Raw genomic sequence first — 26,225 nt, 5'->3', positions numbered from 1 at the left:
TTTGGTTGCTCGAGTCTATTCTTTATTAATGCATTTCAAGTACTTCAAAAACTTACATGTCTTTGCACAATACTTTCAGCAACTTTTAGTAAAAATTTGCTCAGTGAACAAAAAGATACTGTATAAAACACAGTGGGCAATAAAATATGACAGTAGTATTGTTTATCTTTGAAGATTCTGAATTTCCATCAGGACTCATCTTTAAATGTTCAGTGCTCATCTCCTGAAGGCTTTAAACCAAAGTAAAAAGGACCCAGCAGTGAAGTCCTGCCTTTGTCCTACCACAGGATAATACACAAACAAAAATGAAATGACTAATACTCTAGATTTTTTTTAAATGTGCCTTTTGTAAAGCCCCATCATTGTTCAAAACAAACCCACTTTCAGCCCACATAATGTAAATGATGATTCCAAAGTAAAAAGAAACATTTCCAACTGTTAAGATCATTCAGGATTCCGCAGAATCACACATTAATTGCTGGGTTTCCAATACAAAATTCTTTTCTAAATCATGTACAAAAAGTTGTATTTGAAAAATGTTCTTGACTACTGTACAAGTTTTTACTATTTAAAAGAAAATAGATCATGCTATTTTAGAGTTTGGCCTGTCTGCCAGACATCCAATTATTTTTGAATATGTCCAAGTAAACACTTCATGTTGAATTTATAATTTGCATTTCAGTTTCAATCCCTAGTAAATAGAAATATCTAAACTCCCTCAAAAGAGTTACTGCTGCTTGTAAAAGAGGAGCACCTGCTGTTGAGTGGTTGCCCTTGTAATTATCAGAATTCACAGAAGTATGCATTTAAAAAAAATATAATCCCAAATTTTAAACACAAATTCCAAAATATAAAAATGATTTGTCACAATTCTTTCCACACTTTGTAAAGCAAAAGCTGAAAATGTTATTCAGACAAATCTGCAGAAAATTTCAGCAGAATTCAAACACGCTAGCTGATTTAGTCCCTAAAATTAAATCAAATAGTCAAACATTTGCACTAACTTAACCATAAATTATTAAACATATGAATTACAACTACAACATCCCCAATCCAGAGCATTCATTCTATACCTGGACATCTCAGGAACTGTCCAATCCTGGTATCAGACGTCATAATGGAGGCAATACAGATCGAAAATTTAAAGACAAATTTCATGGTTTTACTGTGTCACAGCTGCTATCAATAGAGAGGTCTTTTAGATTATTCATGTCCTACATTATCCTGAGTATGGCAATTAAACAGTAATCATTTGTTATTTTAAACAGCAGAAATGTATGCATTACAGTTAAGCTTATAAGGAGGTTCTCGCATACATCTTCAGGAAGATGTATGTGTATGAGTAAGTAGTACAAGCCAATGTTTGGAAAAACGATCTGTTAGTTTATCAAATAAGTTTCTAAACTGCTGAGTTATTATACATAAAAGCCTGAAATCGGCAGCAATAATAGCATTACCTATAATCGCAGGACTGTGCAATGAGAAAGATCACAAATGGCCAAGTGCAGAATAATCTCATGTAACTTTGATGCCTCATCAACAAATTCTCTTTCCAAGCATGATTTAATAAATTCCAAAACATAATCTGATCATTAAAACTGGATTAGAAGGGACACTGAGGATTTAATTTTCTCCATTTTAAATTGGAGGCTGCATCCATCATAAGTAATCCATTTCCCTCAAATATTAGAACCCAAAAGCTTTCTATCAGATTTGAGACAATGACAGGAACAGGTTTTCTTTGGAGTGAAATTTCCTGCTGTAGGCACTAGAAAGATCCAAGGCAAATGCTTCAGTTTAGCGTCTCATTTGGCCCATCTGATAGTTCTCTCTGGGTCTCTGGCGTGACTGTTGCATTGCCTGCTGCTGTTGTTGCTGTTGTCGTCTTCGCTTTAATGTGCCTGCAGGAGAAGAAAGTATTTCAGACATTCTACAGCATTGGCAGCACCGCTCTAGTACAGTCAAGAGCTATAACACTATGTGGAATATCTGGATCAAGAAGTGCCAGAAGCTACTTGGCCACTGAAACCCCAGAAGTGGAAACAAGTTTAATATTCCATACAATACATATTAATCAGGAAACTAAAAACTTAAGACTAAAATCACAATTTAGACATTTATAGTATCAAATGGATTATGAAGATGGGATCATCACTCTCAGATCTTTATTATATTTGCTTACTTACTTACTCACTCAGCAATGAAATATAAAGGTAATGGATACTCAAATATCCATTCTAAACTCATTTAACTTCACTCAAAGCTTACGATATCATTAATTAAGAATTTAAGACTTCACCCGTCTTGAATTCTATGGAGTGGAAACAAAATGCTCAAAGAACAACCAAATTTAAGATGAGGTGTTACTAATATAAATTTAATAATAGTATACTGATGTGGGATTAACAAAATGAAGAACATGAATTTTCTGTTTTCAGATTGCCAGGCAATTTGAAACAGTGGTCTGACAGAACTTCTATCATGTAAATAAAATAGAAACGCCTCCCGAATTTATACAAATAGCAACATTGATGGGGAAGAATAGTTCTGAGTTTTTCATTTAAAGATTGTGATGTTGTGATTCTGTATAGCGGAGATGCCAAATATATCAGAATAGGGAATTCAGTGATTCAAGAGCAATATCATAGGGTAATATGCAACAATATTGAAAAAGTAAATCTGACATGATACAATTTAGTTAGCACTTGGCTTTTGTTGGCAAGCACCGCTGTAAAATACAGCGATCAAAAATGAAGAACACCACAGGAAAGCGGCTTCTTGGTCTCACTGTGGATGAAAATGGTGAGGCTGTCTACATGATTATCTAAGAATCAGAAACTGAAGCTCACATTCATTTATACTCCTAGTTACAGTGCCTACAAAAAGTATTCACACCCGCGCCCCCCAGAAATTTTCATGTTTTTTTCTCTTACAACATTGAATCACAGTAGATTTAATTTGACTTTTTTGACACCAATCAACAGAAAAAGACTCTTTCATGTTAAAGTGAAAACAGATCTCTACAAAGCGATCTAAATTAATTACAAATATAAAACACAAAATAATTGACTGCTGAAGTATTCACCCCCTTCAAGTCAGTGTTTACTAAATGCCCTTTTGGCAGCAATTACAGCCTTGAGTCACGTGGATAGGTCTCATCTGGATACTGCAATTCTTCCCCATTCTTCTTTACAAAACTGCTCAAGCTTTGTGAGATTGCATGGGGATCGTGAATGAACAGCCCTTTTCAAAACCAGCCACAAATTCTCAATGGATTGAGGTCTGGACTCTGACTTGGCTACTCCAGGATATTAACTTTGTTGTTTTTAAGCCATTCCTGTGTAGCTTTGGCTTTATACTTGGGTTCAGTGTCTTGCTGGAAAACAAATCTTCTCCCATCAGTTCCCTTGCAGACTGTATCAGGTTTTCCTCCAGGATTTCCCTGCATTTTGCTGCATTCATTTTATCCTCTACCTTCACAAGCCTTCCAGGGCCTGCTGCAGTGAAGCATCCCTACAGAATGATGCAGCCACCATCATGTTTCACAGTAGGGATGGTGCATTTTTGATGATGTACGGTGTTTGGTCTATGCCAAACATAGCATTTAGGTTGATGGCCAAAAAGCTCAATTTTATTTTCTTCAGACCATAGAACCTTTTTTCAGCTGCCTTCAGAGTCTCCCACATACCTTCTGGCAAACCTTAGCCTGTAAGGATTTCCTGTAAGCTCCCCCCACCCCTAACAGTGGCTTTCTCTTTGCCACTCTCCCATAAAGCTGTGACTGGTAAAGCACCTAGGCAATAGTTGTTGTGTGCGCAGCCCCCCATCTCAGACACTGAAACTTTTAACTCATAGGTCTCTTGGTGGCCTCCCTCACTAGTCCCCTTCTTGCACAGTCACTCAGTTTTTGAGGACGACCTGCTCTAGGCAGATTTACAGCTGTGCTGTATTCTTTCCATTTCTTGATGACTGACTTAACTGCACACCAAGCGATATTCAGTGACTTGGAAATGTTCTTGTATCCATCTCCTGACTTGTGCTTTTCAATAACCTTTTTGCGGAGTCACTTGGAGTGTTCTTTTGTCTTCATGGCGTAGTTTTTGCCAGAATACGACTCACCAGAAGTTGGCCCTTCTAGATATAGCTGTATTTTTACTACAATCAGTTGAAACACCTTGACTGCACACAGGTCTCCAAAAACAGATCTCCATTTAATTAATCATGTGACTTCCAAAATCAATCGTCTGCACTAGTGATGATTTGGTGTGTCATATTAAAGGAGGTGAATACTCATACAATCAATTATTTTGCATTTTATATTTGCAATTGATTTAGAACACTTTGTAGAGATCTGTTTTTATTTTAACACAAAAGTCTTTTTCTGTTGATCGATGTGAAAAAAGCCACTGTGATTCAATGTTGTAAAATAATAAAACATGAAAACTTCAAAAGGTGGGTGAATAGTTTTTATAGGCACTGTAACATTAGGAATGTTTGGTAAATATTATGCAAGTATCTTACAATAATTTTGACATAGCAAGGAGGTATAGCAAAGGATCTATTTAGAAGATAAAAACATAATATCATAGCAAACTACTGCAGTTCCATTTAAGGAAGTCAGTCAAGAGTTCTGGCAGATGTTTGAGACCATTATGCTCTGAAAGATTTCAGCTTTCGCTCAGTCAGCTCTAGAATGAACACCTAGAAGTAGCAGGTTGCTCCATCTTTAATCATGGAAGAGCAAGTGGGATCAATCCCACCTTTACACAGAAGCTCAGCTCCTGTCGGCCATTTACTCTTCCTTGCAGAAAGCAGTCACGGAAAGCTGGTGAGGATCTCATTGGAAAGCAGAATGAAAAGCACCGAATATAACAATGAAAATTAACAACATATCAGTTGCGCTAACCGGTGCGTATGATTGCATAGCACAAATTGCCTCAGTGAGCAACCAGGTGAGTGATGTCCTGCAGATTGATGCTGCATGGATGATCGTCAGAAAGAGCAAGCCATCAGCAGTCCGCAGCCAAACATATGCATGCATGCACACAATCTAGCTTGTTTTTCAGCAAGCAAATACTGGAGGGCGGCACTGTCAGAAGAGGCCCGCCCCAATCCAGCATAGACACTGCGCCACAGCACCCCAGCGTCTCTTCTCCTGTATGGTTGTAACACACCAGTCCGCAGTATGAGGCTTAGTCCACACTACAACTGAGGCCACACAGCTTCCCGCCATTGGTCTCACCAATAAACCAATGAACTAGACTTGCAGTATCTTGCAATCACAAGAAAGATGTCCAAAGCAATCACTCGTGCACACTGCACACTGACTCTAATGCCTTTCTGTAGCAAGCAGCAACAAGGTTCACTCCAAATCCAGCTCCCTCAGCTCCTCCACTACCAAGCAACTCCCTGATGGGGCAGACCTGTAGTACCTGGACTTCTTAATATCCAGCAGTGTCTTCCAAACATTTAAAAAAAAGGCAGTTTGAAAAAGACAAAGACACCATAGGTTGGCTCTGGGGCGACTGCTGCATCCATGCATGCTGCCAGTTTACCAGAATATGGCTAGGTGGCTGAAGGACAAGATTACAAGTTAGTAACCTCTAAATACATTTCTTTTGAACAAAAATCTGAAGTTTAACTTCACCGAGAGTATGCAGCTGTCTACTGACTTGGTAGAAAGGAATTTGTCAGTCTTTTGAGATGAGTTAAAAGACAGATGTAGAAAAATGTAGGGATCTCTCTAACTGATAGATGGTGCAGATAATCCCTTCTTTTATGGCTGACACTTCTGTTAAATGGAAGTATCAACAGGAGGCTGATTTCACTTACCTCTACATCAAACAAAGGCAAAACTTGGAAAAGCAATTCAACTAAATAAATTTGCTCTCATACAATGTAAAATATGTGGTACCTACCTGGAAGTGGTTTGGGAGGAGGCAGTTTGGGATTACTGCTTGGAGTATGCACACTACAAATTTTAATAAATCCAGCCATCAGCATGATGAGAGCAATTCCCATGAGTAGAACTGCCCACCAATGAGCCTAGAATAAAAAAAATCAGAATTTCTCCATTACTTGAATTCTATAAGCACATCCAAACCCTTCCATTAACTAGAAGACAGGGGATCACACTTTACTGATGGAAATAGTAGAAAGGACAAACTTAAAGGCTAATGACGGTAAAACTATATAATACATGACTGAGCACTCAGACAAAATTATAGATATAAAATGCTTCACAACTTTTACTACTGGTCTACCACCCCAACCAAACCGCCGCAGTTCCATTTACAAGGAAAAGCTTTTCCAAGCACAGCGGCTACAACTTTCCACTCAGTTTGCATCAGGAATAGAAGTTGTGAAGACTTCTACCCAGACCACTGCTGATCCTGTTCAACTCTCTGGTCATGATGCTCCATATGAGGGAAGAAACATTATGTGACACGAGACAGTGGGCTACACAGAAATTAAAAATTATAATTAAGCTCCCTCTCAGCTCAAATAGGCTATATGTAACCATGCTGAGATTATGCCTAGTCTCATTATTTTTTCATTTTTATTTTAATTTCAGGATTGAGATCCAAACTGGCAATGATTTAAATGGAAATATGCACTTGTAGATTAGTCGTGGCAAAGGGCAATTTAATTTCAAGAGGTGATTTTTTTTTGCCCCACTCCCAAATAAAAGCAAAATAATTGACATTTTATTATACCTAGACACCTCTTTGCAATTAATTTAATCTTTAAAAAGTTTTTTTTACAATCACAAGTCCAGGATTAAAGGAAGTATTTTAGAGTTTAGAGTATTAGCAGGTTTTTTAAGAAGTTGCTAATACAGTGGATTCTGATTAATTTGGCCATCGGTTAATCAGGGAAGCCACCTGTCTGGAAAACTCAAGCTAATTGGGAAAATAGCTGGGACTCACTTTGTTTACTTGGGATACTATGCTGCTTAACTGCAACAGGGGATTGCTGCTGATCGGTTTCTAACTAGCGTCAGTAGCGTGCACTTGTGTGGCCCTTAAACGCACTACACTGTGCTTAGAACCAAGTTTTTAATTAGTGTCAGTTGTGTGTGCTTGTGTTCAAAATGCAGTTATTTTTTGACTGATAATTAGCGAGAATTAAGCAGTAAGATAATTCAGAACTGTATTGCTCTCTGTGGTTTCAAGCATTCAGGCTTGGAGATGCTAGAAGTGGCCAGGAGGGAAAAGAAAACAATTTCACTACTTCAACAAGTTAGAAATTCTGAAGAATTTGAAAGTATTGACGATACTGTGGAAAGCGGCCAGTGAGTGAGTGGGCCAGTGAAGGAGTGGAGCTTTGAGGCTTTGACGAGAAGAGGCGGAGGACGAGCTTGCTCACGGTTAGTCTTTACAAGGTCTCCTGAGATGGTGACGTGCCTCTCATGTGAAATGTGGCAGTCTTGGGGGAACGCCCCTCTCCCACAGAGTCACATCTGCCAGAAGTGCATACAGCTGGGTGATCTGGAAGACCATGTAAGGAATCTGGAGCAGCAACTGGATGACCTTCGACTCATAAGGGAGAATGAGGCAGTCATAGATGAGAGCTACAGGGAGGTAGTCACACCTAGGCTGTCGGAAGCAGGTCGTTGGGTGACAGTCAGAGGGGGGAAAGCGAAGGTGAGCAGACAGGTAGTGCAGAGCACCCCTGTAGCCATTCCCCTGAATAAGTTTACCGTTCTGGATACTGTTGGCGGGGACGACCGACCACGTGTGAGCCATGGTGGCAGGGTCTCCTGCACTGAGTCTGACCCAGTGGTGCAGAAGCGTGTCATTGGAGACTCTATAGTCAGGGAAGCAGACAGGAGATTTTGTGGACGTGAGAAGGACACCCGCAAGGTTTGTTGCCTCCCAGGTGCCAGGGTCCGGGATGTCTCTGACCGGGTGCACGACATCCTGGTACGAGAGTGGGAAAGCAACCAGAAGTCATGATACATGTTGGGACCAATGACATAGGCAGGAAGAGGGATGAGGTCCTGAAGTGTGAGTTTCGGGAACTAGGCAGAAGGCTGAAGAACAGGACCTCAAGGGTGGCATTCTCAGGATTGCTGCCAGTGTTACATGACAGTGATGGTAAGAATTGGAGGAGATGGCAGTTGAATGTGTGGCTGAGGAGTTGGTGCAGGGAGCATGGTTTTGGATTTTTGGATCATTGGGATCTCTTCTGGAGAAGGTGGGACCTGTACAGATTGGATGGGTTGCACCTGAACTCGAGGGGGAGCAATATCCTTGCAGGTAGGTTTGTTAGCATGGTTCGGGAGGGTTTAAACTAATTTGCGAGGGGGATGGGACCCAGAGTGATACAGCAGTGAAAGAAGTGCATGGAGTAAAGCCAGATCTAACATATAGAGAGGCTTTGAAGAACGAGAAGCAGAATAAACGTGTAAAGACAGTAAGGTAGAAGGGCTGAAGTGTGTGTACCTCAATGCAAGAAGTATCAGGAACAAAGGTGATGAACTGAGAGCTTGGATACATACATGGAATTATGATGTAGTGGCCATTACAGAGACTTGGCTGGCACCAGGGCAGGAATGGATTCTCAATATTCCTGGATTTCAGTACTTTAAAAGGGATAGAGAGGGCGGAAAAAAGGGGAGGAGGAGTGGCATTACTGGTCAGGAATAATATTACAGCTACAGAAAGGGGGAGTAATGCAGTAGGATCCTCTTTTGAGTCAATATGGGTGGAAGTCAGGAACAGGAAGGGAGCAGTTACTCTATTGGGAGTATTCTATAGGCCCCCTGGTAGCAGCAGAGATACTGAGGAGCAGATTGGGAGGCAGATTTCGGAAAGGTGCAAAAATAACAGGGTTGTTATCATGGGTGACTTTAACTTCTCTAATATTGATTGGCACCTGATTAGTTCCAAGGGTTTAGATGGGGCAGAGTTTGTTAAGTGTGTCCAGGACAGATTCCTGTCACAGTATGTGGACAGGCTGACTAGGGGGAATGCCATACTAGATCTAATACTAGGCAATGAACCGGGTCAGGTCACAGATCTCTCAGTGGGTGAGCATCTGGGGAACAGTGACCACCACTCCCTGGCCTTTAGTATTATCATGGAAAAGGATAGAATCAGAGAGGACAGGAAAATTTTTAATTGGGGAAGGGCAAATTATGAGGCTATAAGGCTAGAACTTGTGGGTGTGAATTGGGATGATGTTTTTGCAGGGAAATGTACTGTGGACATGTGGTCGATGTTTACAAATCTCTTGCAGGATGTTAGGGATAAATTTGTCCCGGTGATGAAGATAAAGAATGGTAGAGTGAAGGAACCATGGGTGACAAGTGAGGTGGAAAAGCTAGTCAGGTGGAAGAAGTCAGCATACATGAGGTTTAGGAAGCAGGGATCAGATTGGTCTATTGAGGAATATAGGAAAGCAAGAAAGGAGCTTAAGAAGGGGCTGAGAAGAGCAAGAAGGGGGCATGAGAAGGCCTTGGCGAGTAGGGTAAAGGAAAACCCCAAGGCATTCTTCAATTATGTGAAGAAAAAAAGGATGACAGGAGTGAAGGTAGGACCGATTAGAGATAAAGGTGGGAAGATGTGCCTGGAGGCTGTGGAAGTGAGCAAGGTCCTCAATGAATATTTCTCTTCGGTATTCACCAATGAGAAGGAACTTGATGATGGTGAGGACAATATGAGTGAGGTTGATGTTCTGGAGCATGTTGATATTAAGGGAGAGGAGGAGTTGGAGTTGTTAAAATACATTAGGACGGCTAAGTTCCCGGGGCCTGACAGAATATTCCCCAGGCTGCTTCACGAGGTGAGGGAAGAGATTGCTGAGCCTCTGGCTAGGATCTTTATGTCCTCGTCGTCCACGGGAATGGTACCGGAGGATTGGAGGGAGGCGAATGTTGTCCCCTTGTTCAAAAAAGGTAGTAGGGATAGTCCGGGTAATTAAAGATCAGTGAGCCTTACATCTGTGGTGGGAAAGCTGTTGGAAAAGATTCTTAGAGATAGGATCTCTGGGCATTTAGAGAATCATGGTCTGATCAGGGACAGTCAGCATGGCTTTGTGAAGGGCAGATTGCGTCTAACAAGCCTGATAGAGTTCTTTGAGGAGGTGACCAGACATGTAGATGAGGGTAGTGCAGTGGATGTGATCTGTATGGATTTTAGTAAGGCATTTGACAGGTTCCACACGGTAGGCTTATTCAGAAAGTCAGAAGGCATGGGATTCAGGGAAGTTTGGCCAGGTGGATTCAGAATTGGCTTGCTTGCAGAAGGCAGAGGGTCGTGGTGGAGGGAGTACGTTCAGATTGGAGGATTGTGACTAGTGGTGTCCCACAAGGATCTGTTCTGGAACCTCTACTTTTTGTGATTTTTATTAATGACCTGGATGTGGGGGTAGAAGGGTGGGTTGGCAAGTTTACAGATGACACAAAGGTTGGTGGTGTTGTAGATAGTGTAGAGGATTGCCGAAGATTGCAGAGAGACATTGATAGGATGCAGAAGTGGGCTGAGAAGTGGCAGATGGAGTTCAACCCGGAGAAGTGTGAGGTGCTACACTTTGGAAGGACAAACTCCAAGGCAGAGTACAAGGTAAATGGCAGGATACTTGGTAGTGTGGAGGAGCAGAGGGATCTGGGGGTACATGTCCACAGATCCCTGAAAGTTGCCTTACAGGTAGATAGGGTAGTTAAGAAAGCTTATGGGTTGTTAGCTTTCGTAAGTCGAGGGATAGAGTTTAAGAGTCGCGATGTAATGATGCAACTCTATAAAACACTGGTTCAGCCACACTTGGAGTACTGTGTCCAGTTCTGGTCACCTCACTATAGGAAGGATGTGGAAGCATTGGAAAGGGTACAGAGGAGATTTACCAGGATGCTGCCTGGTTTAGAGAGTATGCATTATGATCAGAGATTAAGGGAGCTAGGGCTTTACTCTTTGGAGAGAAGGAGGATGAGAGGAGACATGATAGAGGTGTACAAGATAATAAGAGGTATAGATAGAGTGGATAGCCAGTGCCTCTTCCCTAGGGCACCACTGCTCAATACAAGAGGACATGGCTTTAAGGTAAGGGGTGGGAAGTTCAAGGGGGATATTAGAGGAAGGTTTTTTTACTCAGAGAGTGGTTAGTGCGTGGAATGCACTGCCTGAGTCAGTGGAGGAGGCAGATACACTAGTGAAGTTTAAGAGACTACTAGACAGGTATATGGAGGAATTTAAGGTGGGGGCTTACATGGGAGGCAGGGTTTGAGGGTCGGCACAACATTGTGGGCCGAAGGGCCTGTACTGTGCTGTACTATTCTATGTTCTATGTTCATCTTGAATGTTACAATGGAAATGAAGAATTGAAGGATGTAATCGTCAAAACATAGTATGAAGGCAGTCCACTGTCTGCATACAGTCTGAATGATTTTGCTCATTTACAATCAAAAGAACACAGCAGCATACACAGGATGAACTCCTCTGCCAATAATTATAAAAAACTAATACACAGTTTTATAATACGGTCGTAGTGGCATTCTATTAATTCGTTACTCTGTCTCTATTTTTTTTTAACATCTTTTTAACAATTTCCATGCAACTTCAGCTAATTGAGGTAGCCCTTTATATGGGTTAAAATGTACTGGTCTTGATGCATCTCAATTAACTGGAATCCACTTTAGTTGCGTAATTGAAACAGGGAGCAAAATAATAGTAATTTTATAAATAGGCAATAGTTACAGAGATGCAGAGGAACTGATTCTCTTGCCTTGGAAAAGTCAGATTTCAGCAAACAAAATAAGGTTATGTAAGATTACAACAGGATCTGGATGGACCAAGGAACGACAGATGAAATTTACCCTAAATGTATAAACTCTGATCTCAAGAGTTCCCAGCCCAGGAAGAGGACTCTATCTATCCTTTGACCCTAAATAGCTTTAGAAATCTCTACAGGGCTCAGCAAGGTCTTTGGCAAATGGAATTTAACTTGGACAAGTGCAAGGTGTTACATTTTGATCAGTGAAACCAGGGCAGAAATCTACATGCTACGTGATAGGGCCCTGAAGAGTGTTGCAGAAAAGAGAAACATAGGAATAAAAGGAATATAGTTTCCCAGATAGACAGGATGGCCCAGGTGACGTTCAGCACCCTTGCCTCTATCAGTCAAGCCACTGACTACAGGAATCAAAATGTCATGTTACAAATACAGAAGTAATTGGTGAAATTATACTTGGAGTATTGAGTGCAGTTCTGGTCAGCCACAATGTCATTAAGCTGGAAAAGGTGCAGAAAAGATTTGCAAGGATGTTTCCAGGACTACATGGCTTGAGTTATAAAGGGAGGCTCAATAGGCTGAGACTTTTCCTTGGAACAAAGGAGGCTGAGGGGTTAACCTTATAGAGATATAAAAAAATCATGATGGGAGTAGACAAAGTGATGTCCACTTTCCCCCAAGATAGGGAAGTCAAATCAGAAGACAGAGATTGATGGTGAGAGGGGAAAAGGTTAAAAGACCTAAAGGGCAACATTTCACCCCTCTCCCCACCTACACACACACACACACACAGCTGAGGGTACATGGAATCAGCTAATAAGATGAAGCTGCGTTGGTGTTTAGAAGGCACTTGAAGATAGAAAAGGCTTAAACAGATATGGGCCAAATAGAGGCAAACAGAACTAGCTCAGATAGACATCTTGATTGGCACAGATAAGTTGGGCTGAACAATCTGTTTTTATGCTCTATTGCTTTATCACTCTGAGAATTTACAAATATTTCCAAATGATTGAATACATGTCAAATAAATCTAAGTTACTACTTCTGCTAAACGTAATGAGTGTTATGCAAGAAGAGAATGCAAAGATACTGGCATTTTTGATAAGTATTCTGATTTGACATCTATCAGCTGTAATCATTTTATGAATAGAACATAATTTTGACCCACTAAGTCCACCATGACTTTATTATTCCCCATCAGTCACCTTATGTTCAGCCTAGCGTCCCTTTATGTACAATCAATATATATAAGCCATCTTAAATATTTATGTTTATTGTGTTGTTTTTATTATTGTGTTCTTTACCTTTTCTGGGTTTTTTTCTGCTACATCAGATACTGCATAACAATTATTTCGTTCTTCTTACACTTGTGTACAGGAAATGACATTAAACAATCTTGAATCTTGAAGTTACTTTTTCCCCCATTTTCACCCCAATACATTGGAGAAGAAACCGAGGGGATCAGCTATACAATGACCTCATGCGTTTATCAGTGCAGGCCAAAAGGGTAAGCAACAGCAAGTGGCAAATTAAATAACTATATACGAATAGTTTTTCCCTTCCTTCAGCTTCATTACAAGTTCAGACTACAAAAGTTATTCTTCAATGCTTCTCCTTGAAATCATTCCTCCAACCTTACAGATGGAATTAAATATCTTAATCCCAGTATTCTTGCATTTCCACAGAGCTATCTTCACAGATCCAGTCAAAGAGATCCAAAGCGCCAAAAGAGTGTATTGTTTGTTGTGTTCTGATATTTAGACAGTGAAGACACACTCAGAGACTAGCACAGCATTATATACATTAACATCGCAAACTGGAATATGCAGAAAAGATTAATTTATGTGCAAGTCGGACCTCTTTAAAACCAATTTCAAAACAAAAAGTTGTTCCCTTAATTTCTTTGTTTTAAAAAAAACACAACTACACTGTACTCACCACAATCCATTCTGCAATATTTTCATAAAGCTCTGGATTAAAGATTGCTTTCTTTAGCCTGGCCAATGGACCATCTGCATCCACTAGTCTACATCTATTGAAGACATCACAGTAGCCTTTGAAATCATTGCAGGGTGAGCCAGGCTGTAGTGTGATGGTAGTGTGGTTGAAGAATTTCTGCCAGTTCTCTGATCCAGTGCTTGCACATGTTGATGGTTTATCTGTAAAAGGAACATCAAGATTAAGTTTTGCAAGAGATCAAAAACCATCCTCGAGCATATATTCTACTTTTCACAAACAAGAGAAAATCTGCAGATGCTGGAAATCCAAGCAACACGAACAAAATGCTGGAGGAACTTTTCCATAGATGCTATTTGGCCTGGCCTGCTGAGTTCCTCCAGCAATTTGTGTGTGTTGCCTATATTCTACTTTTACCATGTTGACTAACTGTAGCCCCTATAGATACAGCTGTTTCAGCTCACTGAAGTATCACATCAAATACTGCTATCAATATTCTTATTCTTTTATTTAGAGATACAGCTCAAAACAGGCCCTTTCAGCCCACAGAGTCACACCACCCAGCAACCCACCAATTTAATCCCTAGCCTGATCACAGAACAATTTACAATGATCAATTAGCCTACTAACTGCCATCACCTTGGTAGCAGTACATAGTCCACTTTGGGCCTCTATCAAACAAGCTCTACAAACTGAGTGATGTAATCAACAGGCATGAATCAGCACACCCTAATGCCTTCTCCATCATTTTGGGGGAACTTTAACCAAGCCAGCTTGAAAAAGTCTCTAAATAATTATCACCAGCATGGCACTTGTGGAGCCAGAGGAGCCAACACACTGGACCATTGTTACGCCACCATCAAGAATACCTACTGTGCATTCCCATACCCACACTTTGGAAAGCCTGATCACCTGGCTGTACTTCTACTCCCTGAGTATAGGCCACGACAGGAGACCGCAGCTGCAGCAGACAGGACCAAGGTACGGACAAGGGAGGCAGAAGGGCGCTTACAGGACTGCTTTGAGTCAGCTGACTGGACAGTAGTCAGGGATTCATCTTCAAGTCTGATTGAATATGCCACAGTTGTCACTGACTTCATTAAAACCTGTGTGGATGATTGTGTGCCTACAAGAACATACCATACACACCCAAATCAAAAGCCATGGATGAAGCAGGAGATTCGTGGTCAGCGAGGGCTAGATCTGTGGCATTCAGTATGGTGATCCAGGACTATACAAAAAGGCCAGGAATGACTTACAGAGGGCTATCTCAAGAGCAAAAGGACAATTCTGATTGAGGTTAGAGGTATGCACATCAACTCTGGCAGAGTTTGTAGGACATTACTTCCTCCAAAGCAAAACCTAACATCATGAATAGCAGTAATGTTTCACTCCAAGATGAGCTCACAGCCTTTTTTGCACGGTTTGAAAGGGAGAATGAAACTACAGCTATGAGGATCCGTGCAGCATCCAATCTCTCATTGCTACAGTTGGAAGTTCCCACCTGCTTCTAAAGGGCAACAATCTTACCAGTGCCCAAGAGCAGGGTGAGCTGCCTTAATGACTTATCACCAAGTACCACACACACCTACTGTGATGAAGTGCTTTGAAAGTTTGTTTATGGCTAGAACCAGCTCTTGCCTAAGCAGGGACTTGGACCCACTGCAATTTGCCTATTGCCATAATAGGTCCACAGCAGATACGATCTCATTGGCTCTTCACACGGCCTCGGATCCCCTGGAGAATACTAATACTTATGTGAGGCTACTGTTCATTGACCACAGCTCGAGAAAATATAGGTTCTGGAATACTGCTCCGTCCCTGTACATTCTAATACGATGGAAGCCAGATGGTAACCTTGGACGTGGTGTCTAATGCAAACCCACTCACACGAACTTGTACTGCAACAACAATGGCCTCCATCTCACCTCCCAACGTACAGCAGTTCTTTCTACTTTGAAAAACTATTTCGGACCCGGGGAGTCTCCATGAGGAAATAAGACGATTATGCATGACGTTCCTACAGAATGGCTACATGGAGAAGGAAATCAATTGGGCCCTTCAAAGGGCTGAAGGAAAACCCAGGAAACCCAACAACGGGAAGGAACCCGTCATCACCACCTGTACTCCTGATATTTCCATGATTTATTGAACAATCATCAGGACCTGAAGAAATACAGTGGCATGCAAAAGTTTGGGCACCCCGGTCAAAATTTCTGTTACTGTGAATAGCTAAGCGAGTAAAAGATGAACTGATTTCCAAAAGGCATAAAGTTAAAGGTGACACATTTCTGTAATATTTTAAGCAAAAAAATCTTTATTTCCATCTTTTACAGTTGCAAAATAACAAAAAAGGAAAAGGGCCTGAAGCAAAAGTTTGGGCACCCTGCATGACAGTACTTAGTAACACCTCCTTTGGCAAGTATCACAGCTTGTAAACACTTTTTGTAGCCAGCTAAGAGTCTTTCAATTCTTGTTTGGGGGATTTTCGCCAATTCTTCCTTGCAAAAGTCTTCTAGTTCTTGAGATTCTTGGGCTGTCTTGCATGCACTGCTCTTTTGAGGTCTAGGTACAGATTCTCGATGAAAGTTCTATTTTAACTTCATCAGTCCATAGGACTTGTTTCCAAAATCCATCAGGCTTGTTTAGATGTTCCTTTGAACCTTTTGAATAGAACCTTTTTGGCTGCAATGATCAAAGGTATGTTTGGAGAAAAAAGGGCGCAGAATTTCATGAAAAGAACACCTCTCCAACTGTTAAGCACAGGGGTGGATCAATCATGCTTTGGACTTGTGTTGCAGCCAGTGGCATGGGGAACATTTTGCTGGTACAGGGAAGAATGAATTCAATTAAATACCAGCAAATTCTGGAAGCAAACATCACACTGTCTGTAAAAAAGCCGAAGATGAAAAGAGGATGGCTTCTACAACAGGATAATGATCCTAAACACACCTCAAAATCCACAATGGACTACCTCAAGAGGCTCGAGCTGAAGGTTTTGCCATGGCCCTCACAGTCCCCTGACCTAAGCATCATCAAGAATCTGTGGATAGACCTCAAAAGAGCAGTGCATGCAAGATGGCCCAAGAATCTCACAGAACTAGAAGCCTTTTGCAAGGAAGAATGGGCGAAAATCCCCCAAACAAGAATTGAAAGACTCTTAGCTGGCTACAAAAAGTGTTTACAAGCTGTGATACTTGCCAAAGGAGGTGTTACTAAGTACTGTCATACAGGGTGTCCAAACTTTTGCTTCGGGCCCTTTTCCTATTTTGTTATTTTGAAACTGTAAAAGATGGAAATAAAAAAGTTTTCTTGCTTAAAATATTAAATGTGTCATCTTTAACTTTATGCTTTTTGGAAGTCAGGTCATCTTTTACCCACTTAGCTATTCACAGTAACAGAAATTTTGACCGGGGTGCCTAAATTTTTGCATACCACTGTACCAAATCAATACCATCGATAAACCCGTAAGGAAGCTCAAATCACAGATGCGGGTCTAAGATGATCTGTGAATGCAGAGCAGCGTATATCAGCCAGCGAAATGCACAGTGGAAACCCACATCAAGGAGCACAGGAGGTGTATCTGTCTGGGTCACCTAGAGAAATGAGCAGTAGCAGAACATTGCATTTACAATGGCCATAGGATTGACTTTGATGGCACAAAACTACTGTGGTACGCCAATGGCTTTTGGGACCGCCTGGTGAAGAAAGCCACTGAAATGAAACTAGAGGAAAAGAATTTTAATAAAGATGAAGGTCTTGCTGTAAGTAAGAACTGGAATTCAGTTGTAAACTGATAGGCAGGAGGAGAGAGAGCAGCGCACCACGCGTGCGCAGCCCTCCGGTGAAAAATGATATTGTATCTGTTAAATAGGGGCCGTAGACAATTCTGATTTGATGGAGACGGACGTGAGAGCACAGAAAAACATCTGGAGAAATTTCTGAAACATCAGTTCGCTGCTGTTGTTACTGCGCGGTCGGGAATCTTCCAGAGGGAAGGCCTCAAAATCCCCAGCTTTGCCTGCTGTTGGCGACCGAGATTGAGGTCGAATCGTTTGGACAGAGATGGCAGTCAGTACTCGGTGTCGGAGAGCTGACTGCAGGCTCGAAGTTTTCAGATGACTCAGAGGATGGTCGGCATGGCAGGGACAGTTTTTCTTCCTTCTCCCGTCTGCATGAGATGTGGGACATTTGAGAGACTTTGAACTTTTTTACTGTGCTCATCGACTTCTTCATCAAGTTATGGTATTGTTGCACTGTTGTAACTATATGTTATAATTACGTGGTTTTGTTAGTTTTTTCAGTCTTGGTCTGTCCTGTGTTTTGTGATATCACCCCGCAGGAAATATTGTATCATTTCTTAATGCATGCATTACTAAATGACAATAAAAGAGGACTGCGTGTCTTCATAACCTAAAACAAGGTGTGACCATGGAAACCAGATTGGATGAGGGCTAACCAATCAGAAGGGATGGACGACAGACTAGACACACCCAGGCATCATCCCTGATTAAGATGGCAGAGCTGGTCATTGAAGCGTCAGATAAAACTGATAGCTGTACCCGGCTGCAAGACCAAAAAGAGTTTATTCATCATATATGCCAGGAAAGCACTAATACTTTTTCATTCGGAACTGAAGTTCATGAAAGTGAGTCCACAGCCCTGAAGCCAGTCAGCACTGCAGCTGGTCCAGGAGCCTGTTAGTTGCAGGCCACAGCCTCAGTTCAGCACAGAGACGAGTAAACCTTGCCAAGCAGTGAGCTCAACACTGGCTTGTCGCTCACCTCCGATCTTGATCCCCTGACCTTTTCAATCTGGCCCACCACTTAAATCAGCCGAACATCAGATCCTTCCATGCTCTTAGACCCAGGCCCTGCTGCCACGACTCTGCCTCACCTCAGTTCTGCTGCTTTGAATTGGCTCCAAGTCCACTCCAGCAATGGCCAAACATTGGCTTATAAGATGATAGGATGGGTTAACTTGTCAACTGCCTGCTGTATTTGCTGTTCGGCACATGTGCAGCTTGTATATTCACCCTTGTGTTGAGCTTTGCACTCCATGAAGTACATCTGATACCACTCCTAACATGTCCTTTTGCACTCATGCAAGTTCCGTGTTCGCCATGACGCGGAACTCTTCTTCCGCCATCTCCGTCTCCAAGCCTACTTCTTTGGCAAGGACTCTTCCACCCCCACCAATGACCCCTTCTCCCGTCTTCAACCCTCCTTCTCTTCATGGACACTCCGCTCTGGTCTTCTGCCTGCTCTGGATCTCTTTATTGCTAACTGCCGACGGGACATCAACTGTCTCGACTTCACTGCACCTTGTTCCCATTCCAACCTCACCCCTTCGGAACGCTCTGCTCTCCACTCCCTCTGCACTAATCCTAATCTTACTATTAAACCTGCTGATAAGGGGGTGCTGTTGTAGTCTGGCGTACTGACCTCTACCTGGCCGAGGCACAGCAACAACTCGCGGATACTTCCTCTTATTTACCCCTCGATCGTGACTCCACTAAGGAGCACCAGGCCATTGTCTCCCACACCATCACCGCCTTTATCCGCTCAGGGAATCTCCCATCCACTGCTACCAAACTTATCGCTCCCACACCTCGCACTTCCTTTCTACCTCCTACCCAAGATCCACAAACCTGCTGCCTGTCCTGGCAGACCTATTGTCTCAGCTTGCTCCTGCCCCACTGAACTCATTTCTGCATACCTCAACACGGTTTTATCCCCCCTTGTTCAATCCCTCCCTACCCATGTTTGTGACACTTCTCACCCTCCTAAACTTTTCGATGAGTTTAAGTTCCCTGGCCCCCACCGCTTTATTTTCACCATGGATGTCCAGTCCTTATATACTTCCATCCCCCATCAGGAAGGTCTCAAAGCTCTACGCTTCTTTTTGGATTCCAGACCTAATCAGTTCCCCTCTACCACCACTCTGCTCCGATTAGCGGAATTAGTCCTTACTCTTAATAATTTCTCCTTTAGCTCCTCCCACTTCCTCCAAACTAAAGGTGTAGCTATGGGCACCCGTATGGGTCCTAGCTATGCCTGCCTTTTTGTTGGGTTTGTGGAACAATCTATGTTCCGTGCCTATTCTGGTATCTGTCCCTCACTTTTCCTTCGCTATATCGACGACTGCATTGGCGCTGCTTCCTGCATGCATGCTGAGCTCGTTGATTTCATTAACTTTGCCTCCAACTTTCACCCTGCCCTCAAGTTTACCTGGTCCATTTCCGACACCTCCCTCCCCTTTCTAGATCTTTCTGTCTCTAGCTCTGGAGGCAGCTTATCTACTGATGTCTACTATAAGCCTACTGACTCTCACAGCTATCTGGATTATTCCTCTTCTCGCCCTGTCTCTTGCAAAAATGACATCCCCTTCTCACAATTCCTCCGCCTCCACTGCATCTGTCCTCAGGATGAGGCTTTTCATTCCAGGACGAGGGAGATGTCCTCCATTTTTAAAGAAAGGGGCTTCCTTTCCTCCACCATCAACTCTACTCTCAAACGCATCTCCCCCATCTCACGCACATCTGCTCTCACTCCATCCTCCCGCCACCCCACTAGGAATAGGGTTCCCCTTGTCCTCACCTACCACTCCACCAGCCTCTGGATCCACCATGTTATTCTCAGTAACTTCCGCCACCTCCAACGGGATTGCACCACTAAGCACATCTTTCCCTCCAACCCCCCGCCCCCCGCTTTCTGCAGGGATCGCTCCCTACGTGACTCCCTTGTCCATTCGTCCCCCCCATCCCTCCCCATTGATCTCCCTCCTAGCACTTATCCTTGTAAGCAGAACAAGTGCTACACATGCCCTTACACTTCCTCCCTTACCACTATTCAGGGCCCCAGACAGTCCTTCCAGGTGAGGCGACACTTCACCTGTGAGTCGGCTGGGGTGATATACTGCGACCAGTGCTCCTGATGTGGCCTTCTATATATTGGCAAGACCCAACGCAGACTGGGACATCGTTTTGCTGAACACCTACGCTCTGTCCACCAGAGAAAGCAGGATCTCTCAGTGGTCACACATTTTAATTCCACATCCCATTCCGATATGTCTATCCACAGCCTCCTCTACTGTAAAGATGAAGCCACACTCAAGTTGGAGGAACAACACCTTGTATTCCATCTGGGGAGCCTCCAACCTGATGGTATGAACATTGACTTCTCAAACTTCCGCTAATGCCCCACCTCCCCCTCGTACCCCATCCGTTATTTATATACATATATTCTTTCTTTCTCTCTCCTTTTTCTCCCTCTGTCCCTCTGACTATACCCCTTGCCCATCCTCTGGGTTTTCCCCCCCTCCCCCTTTTCCTTCTCCATGGGCCTCCTGTCCCATGATCCCCTCATATCCCTTTTGCCAATCACCTGTCCAGCTCCTGGCTCCATCCCTCCTCCTCCTGTCTTCTCATATCATTTTGGATCTCCCCCTCCCACTTTCAAATCTCTTACTAGCTCTTCCTTCAGTTAGTCCTGACGAAGGGTCTCGGCCCGAAACGTCGACTGTACCTCTTCCTTGAGATGCTGCCTGGCCTGCTGCGTTCACCAGCAACTTTGATGTGTGTTACCAAAATTGGTACACTAGTTTGACAGATATGGTGAAGTAAAGGACTCTCCAGCCTATGTTACACAGAACATGCTACAATACACATCTACAACCAATGGCCAACAGCACCTTGATGAATGCCCAATGTAAAAACTACCATGGGCATTCCAAGTGAAACACATTTTGCCCAGGCTCTTTGGCCCAGCTTCTGTTCTAACTATTAAGTATCCAGCAATACACCAATCTTACCTGAATCCATTTTAATCCCCACCACCACATTTGCATCAACTTCCCCCACATTCCACCACATACCCACACTAATGGTTATTTACAGTGGCTGATCAACCCAAGAGTGGGAATGGAAGGAAACCGAAAGGATTACAGGTAGAATGTGAGATCTTTTGCTCGATTCGGTATCACACAGCACTTACGTTTCTCCATACAGCAAACATGGCACAATTCCGAATCATCATCTTTGCTTGTACAGGTACACTCCATCAGCATGTACTTCTCACAGATTGATCCAGAACATTGCTTGTGGAAAAAAATATTAAACCTTCAGTTGATTTAAATCTATGACTATAATAGCAATTCCAAAAAGAGCATCACAATGGATCCAGCCACAGAAGAATAACTCTCTGATTCCATATGTACCAAGTTTTAGAAGAGGAATCAATTTTAGAAGCAAATATAAAATTAATCACATTTTATTTAGATTAACTACTCCAAATTTACAGAGCACTTAACTTAAGAAGTGTGCATTTTGATTGTGAATATTAATACAATATAAAGTAAGTTTATTCCCAGTAGACCCGGCTGGACTGATGGCGTATTGGCATCAGCGTCGGACTTCGGGACGAAAGGTCCCGAGTTTGAATCCAGCTGACTCTCCTGCACGCTTTCCATCTGTGCTGGGTTATGAGCTGGTGATCTCTTTGGAAACTCACCCAGCAGAAGACAATGGCAAACCACTGCTGTAACTTGCCTCGTACGCGGTTCCCCACTACGTCAGAGAGGCATGGAGGGAAATCATCTGCTAACCAGAGAAACTCTGGATGCGACGTACCTTTCCTTTCCTTTTTTATTCCCAATAACATGTGGAGCAGGTATGGAAAAAGTTCAGTTTATGGACTGAAGTGATCAACAGTAGCATCCAGAAATGGGCATCAAGTGCTTGAGAACAATCCACTATGGAAGTATTTTAGAATCAAATAGCTTAGAATACATACTAAAATTCTAAAGAATCATTCTGATTATTTACGTAAAGTTATAAACAAGGTTAATGTATTGAGTCTTTTTTTCCTGGCATTGGGAAATAAAGAACCAGAAGGCACAGGTTTAAGATGAAGATAAAGTGTAATAGGAACTTGAAAGGAGGTCTTTTTGTTTTACAGAGGATGGCCGGTGTACCGAATGAGCTGCCAGAGGAAGTGATGGAAGCAGGTAAGACAGCTGGAAAGATACACAGATGGAAAAGGTTTAAGAGGCTTATGGGCTAAAACGCTGGCAAGTGGGACTACTTGTGTGGATATCTTGGTTGGCACAGATCAGTTGGGTCAAAGATCCCATTCCCATGGTATCATTTATCATCTTTTCATTTGCTTACTCTACTAAACAGCAGCCCATACTAAGTAAGATGAATGTAAACACGAGGAATTCCGCAGATGCTGGAAATTCAAGCAACACACATCAAAGTTACTGGTGAACGCGGCAGGCCAGGCAGCATCTCTAGGAAGAGGTACAGTCGACGTTTCAGGCCAAGACCCTTCGTCCTGGCCTGCTGCATTCACGAGCAACTTTGATGTGTGTTGCAAAGTAAGATGAAGATTTCTTTCCACATGTTGAAACACTTACCCCATTGATGCAAACTTGAGTTTTCATATTACAGAGGGTGAAGTTGTCTTTGGGAGCAGATGCTGGACATAAGGCAGTTACACCATTACATTTTCCTTCCTTTGCACAATCGGACTCATTGCGGCATTTTTCAGCAGCACTCTTGAAATTACAGGCTTTGGTACAACATGGTCCTTGACTTGGGCTACAAATAAAAACCACCAGAGAAATAAATACTTCAACTTCATTTGTGTTTTTCTAAAATTACCTCCTGTGTTACGCATTGAGTTTGTTTCCTTAGTAGCTTTTGCCACTGTTAAACACATCCTCTCCCGTGAACCAAATGGAGTTAAAACAATCTTCATTAAATCATTACTGCACAGCGGCTGCCACTGGCCTCTTCCAGTCTGTGCCAGTTCAATAAGGAACAATCCAGTCTGTCTCATTCTCTGTTCACACACCCATAATCTTACACCTTATCTATCCTTCAAGTATTTATCCAATTTCCTTTTTGGAAGCCACAATCTCCAGTACTGTGCAAAAAAAATTAGACACAAATATATAGCAAACACAAGGAAATCTGCAGATGCTGGAAATTCAAGCAACACACACAAAATGCTGGTGAACGCAGCAGGTCAGGCAGCATATATAGGAAGAGGTACAGTCGACGTTTCGGGCCGAGATCCTTCATCAGGACTAACTGAAAGAAGAGATAGTAAGAGATTTGAAACTGGGAAGGGGAGGGGGAGATCCCAAATGATAGGAGGGGGAGGGATGGAGCTAAAAGCTGGAAAGTTGATTGGCAAAAGGGATACGAGGCTGGAGAAGTGAGAGGCTCATGGGACGGGAGGCCTAGGGAAAAAGAAAGGGGGGGGAACCAAGAGGATGGGCAAGGAGTTATAGTGAGAGGGACAGAGGGAGAAAAAAAGAGGGAAAAAAAGGGGAAAGAAAAAAAACAATAATAATAAATAAATGAGGGATGGGGTACGATAGGGAGGTGGGGCCTAACGGAAGTTAGAGAAGTCAGTGTTCATGCCATCAGGTTGGAGGCTATCCAGACGGAATATAAGGTGTTGTTCCTCCAACCTGAGTGTGGCTTCACCTTGACAGTAGAGGAGGCCGTGGATAGACATATCAGAATGGGAATGGGAATGGGAATGGGACGTGGAATCAACATGTGTGGCCACTGGGAGATCCTGCTTTCTCTGGTGGACAGAGCATAGGTGTTCAGCGAAACAGTCTCCCAGCCTGCGTCGGGTCTCACCAATATATAGAAGGCCGCATCAGGAGTATCAAACACAGCATATCACCCCAGCCGACTCACAGGTGAAGTGTCGCCTCACCTGGAAGGACTGTTTGGGGCCCTGAATGGTGGTAAAGGAGGAAGTTTAAGGGCAGTGTAGCACTTGTTCCGCTTACAAGGATAAGTGCCGGGAGGGAGATCGGTGGGAAGAGATGGGGGGGGGGGGGACGAATGGACAAGGGAGTTGCGAAGGGAGCAATCCCTGCGGAAAGCAGAAAGGGGGGGGGGGGAGGGAAAGATGTGCTTAGTGGTGTGATCCCGGTGGCGGAAGTTACGGGGAATTTTATGTTGGACCCGGAGGCTGGTGGGGTGGTAGGTGAGGACAAGGGGAACCCTATTCCTAGTGGGGTGGTGGGAGGATGGGGTGAGAGCAGATGTGCATGAAATGGGAGAGATGCATTTGAGAGCAGAGTTGATGGTGGAGGAAGGGAAGCCCCTTTCTTTAAAAAAGGAAGACATCTCCTTCGTCCTGGAATGAAAAGCCTCATCCTGAGAGTAGATGCGGCGGAGACAGAAGAATTGCGAGAAGGGGATGGCAATTTTGCAAGAGGCAGGGTGGGAAGAGGAATAGTCCAGGTAGCTGTGAGAGTCCGTAGGCTTAAAGTAGACATCAGTAGATAAGCTGTCTCCAGAGAGAGAGACAGAAAGATCAAGAAAGGGGAGGGAGGTGTCAGAAATGGACCCGGTAAACTTGAGGGCAGGGTGAAAGTTGGAGGCAAAGTTAATGAAGTCAACGAGCTCAGCATACCAGGTAAACTTGAGGTAAACTTCCAGCCAGATTTACAAACTTGCTCTTTGCTCCACGTTGACAAATAGAGTACTGTGCAAAAGTCTTAGGCACCCTAGCTATATATACGTACCTAAGACTTCTGCACAGTAGTGTACATCCTCCAATTTTTCAGGAAATATATTCCAGATCATAATACACATTTTTTTAAAATAACAATCCTAGATATTTTGTTTTACTATAAATCTGTTCCCTACTGCTTGAATCCACTGCTAATGGGAAAAACTCCCCTTTCTTCACTTAGCTAAAGTTACTCAAATTCAGTAATATTTTAATGCAACTATAAGAATGTTTAAAATTAATTCCACCACCACACAATATTCAAAGATAGAATAAAGGCAAAAAAAGCATTATTCCATTTAAGGTCATGCCAAATTTCTTCATGAGTAAATAAAAAGACTGATCTAACATTAGACTTGTAGTTGAGGAAAGTGTGAAATTCGGAACTCAGCACACCACCAAGTTCAGTTACTCAAGGTACTGTTTCAGTCATACCCTCATATCATGCAATGATTAAAAAAAAATTGGTCAGCAAGGATCAACTTCGCCTTTCTTAAATTTTCCACAGGAAGATTTAGTACTTCACAAGAACATGCAAATGTTGCATCTACTGAAAACAACTTGCAAAATATTGATCTTTGCATCTACTGAAGGTGTGCACCATTATAATCTTTATTAATAGATTATTATCCTGGTTTTCAATGCAGTTTTGACTGGGAAAAAGGAGAAAAGTGCCTGCACAAAAGTCAGTGGCATTTTAAACATGCTCACCTGCAATGTTTGTTTGGTTTAAGTTTGCATTTCTTGTCCTCTGCTTCATTTGCATTGTAGCAGCATTCATCAGTGCACTGGTCACTGTAGCCACAATCACACTGCTCTCCCACTTCAACTAAACCATTGCCACAGATCGGTTTCCCAGACTCTTAAAAATTAAAATTTATTTTCTACATTAGTGTCATAATTCAGTGCTTGAATGTAGCATTTAAACAACTCAGATGCTGGATAGTGCCAAATGTAATGTCTATTTATTGAAGCAGAAATGAACAGAAAATC

The 26,225-nt window shown here is 42.6% G+C and overlaps 1 protein-coding gene across 1 annotated transcript in view; it reads right to left on the bottom strand.

Moving 5' to 3' along the window:
- Window positions 1-26,225, bottom strand: part of adam10a (ADAM metallopeptidase domain 10a) — a 172,791-nt gene continuing 146,566 nt past the window's right edge. Inside the window, exons 11-16 of the mRNA XM_072278428.1 lie at window positions 25,944-26,094; window positions 23,104-23,287; window positions 21,681-21,783; window positions 13,669-13,889; window positions 5,919-6,045; window positions 1-1,901 (exon numbers count right to left, since the gene is read on the bottom strand). Coding sequence (XP_072134529.1) covers window positions 1,798-1,901; window positions 5,919-6,045; window positions 13,669-13,889; window positions 21,681-21,783; window positions 23,104-23,287; window positions 25,944-26,094 — 890 coding nt within the window. The 3' untranslated portion in view covers window positions 1-1,797. The remainder of the gene's footprint in view (window positions 1,902-5,918; window positions 6,046-13,668; window positions 13,890-21,680; window positions 21,784-23,103; window positions 23,288-25,943; window positions 26,095-26,225) is intronic.

Source organism: Mobula birostris, chromosome 14 (assembly GCF_030028105.1).
Source record: "Mobula birostris isolate sMobBir1 chromosome 14, sMobBir1.hap1, whole genome shotgun sequence".
Classification (NCBI taxonomy): domain Eukaryota; kingdom Metazoa; phylum Chordata; class Chondrichthyes; order Myliobatiformes; family Myliobatidae; genus Mobula; species Mobula birostris.
Note: the sequence above shows the minus strand (reverse complement) of the source record. Positions and strands in the feature narration are given on the sequence as shown.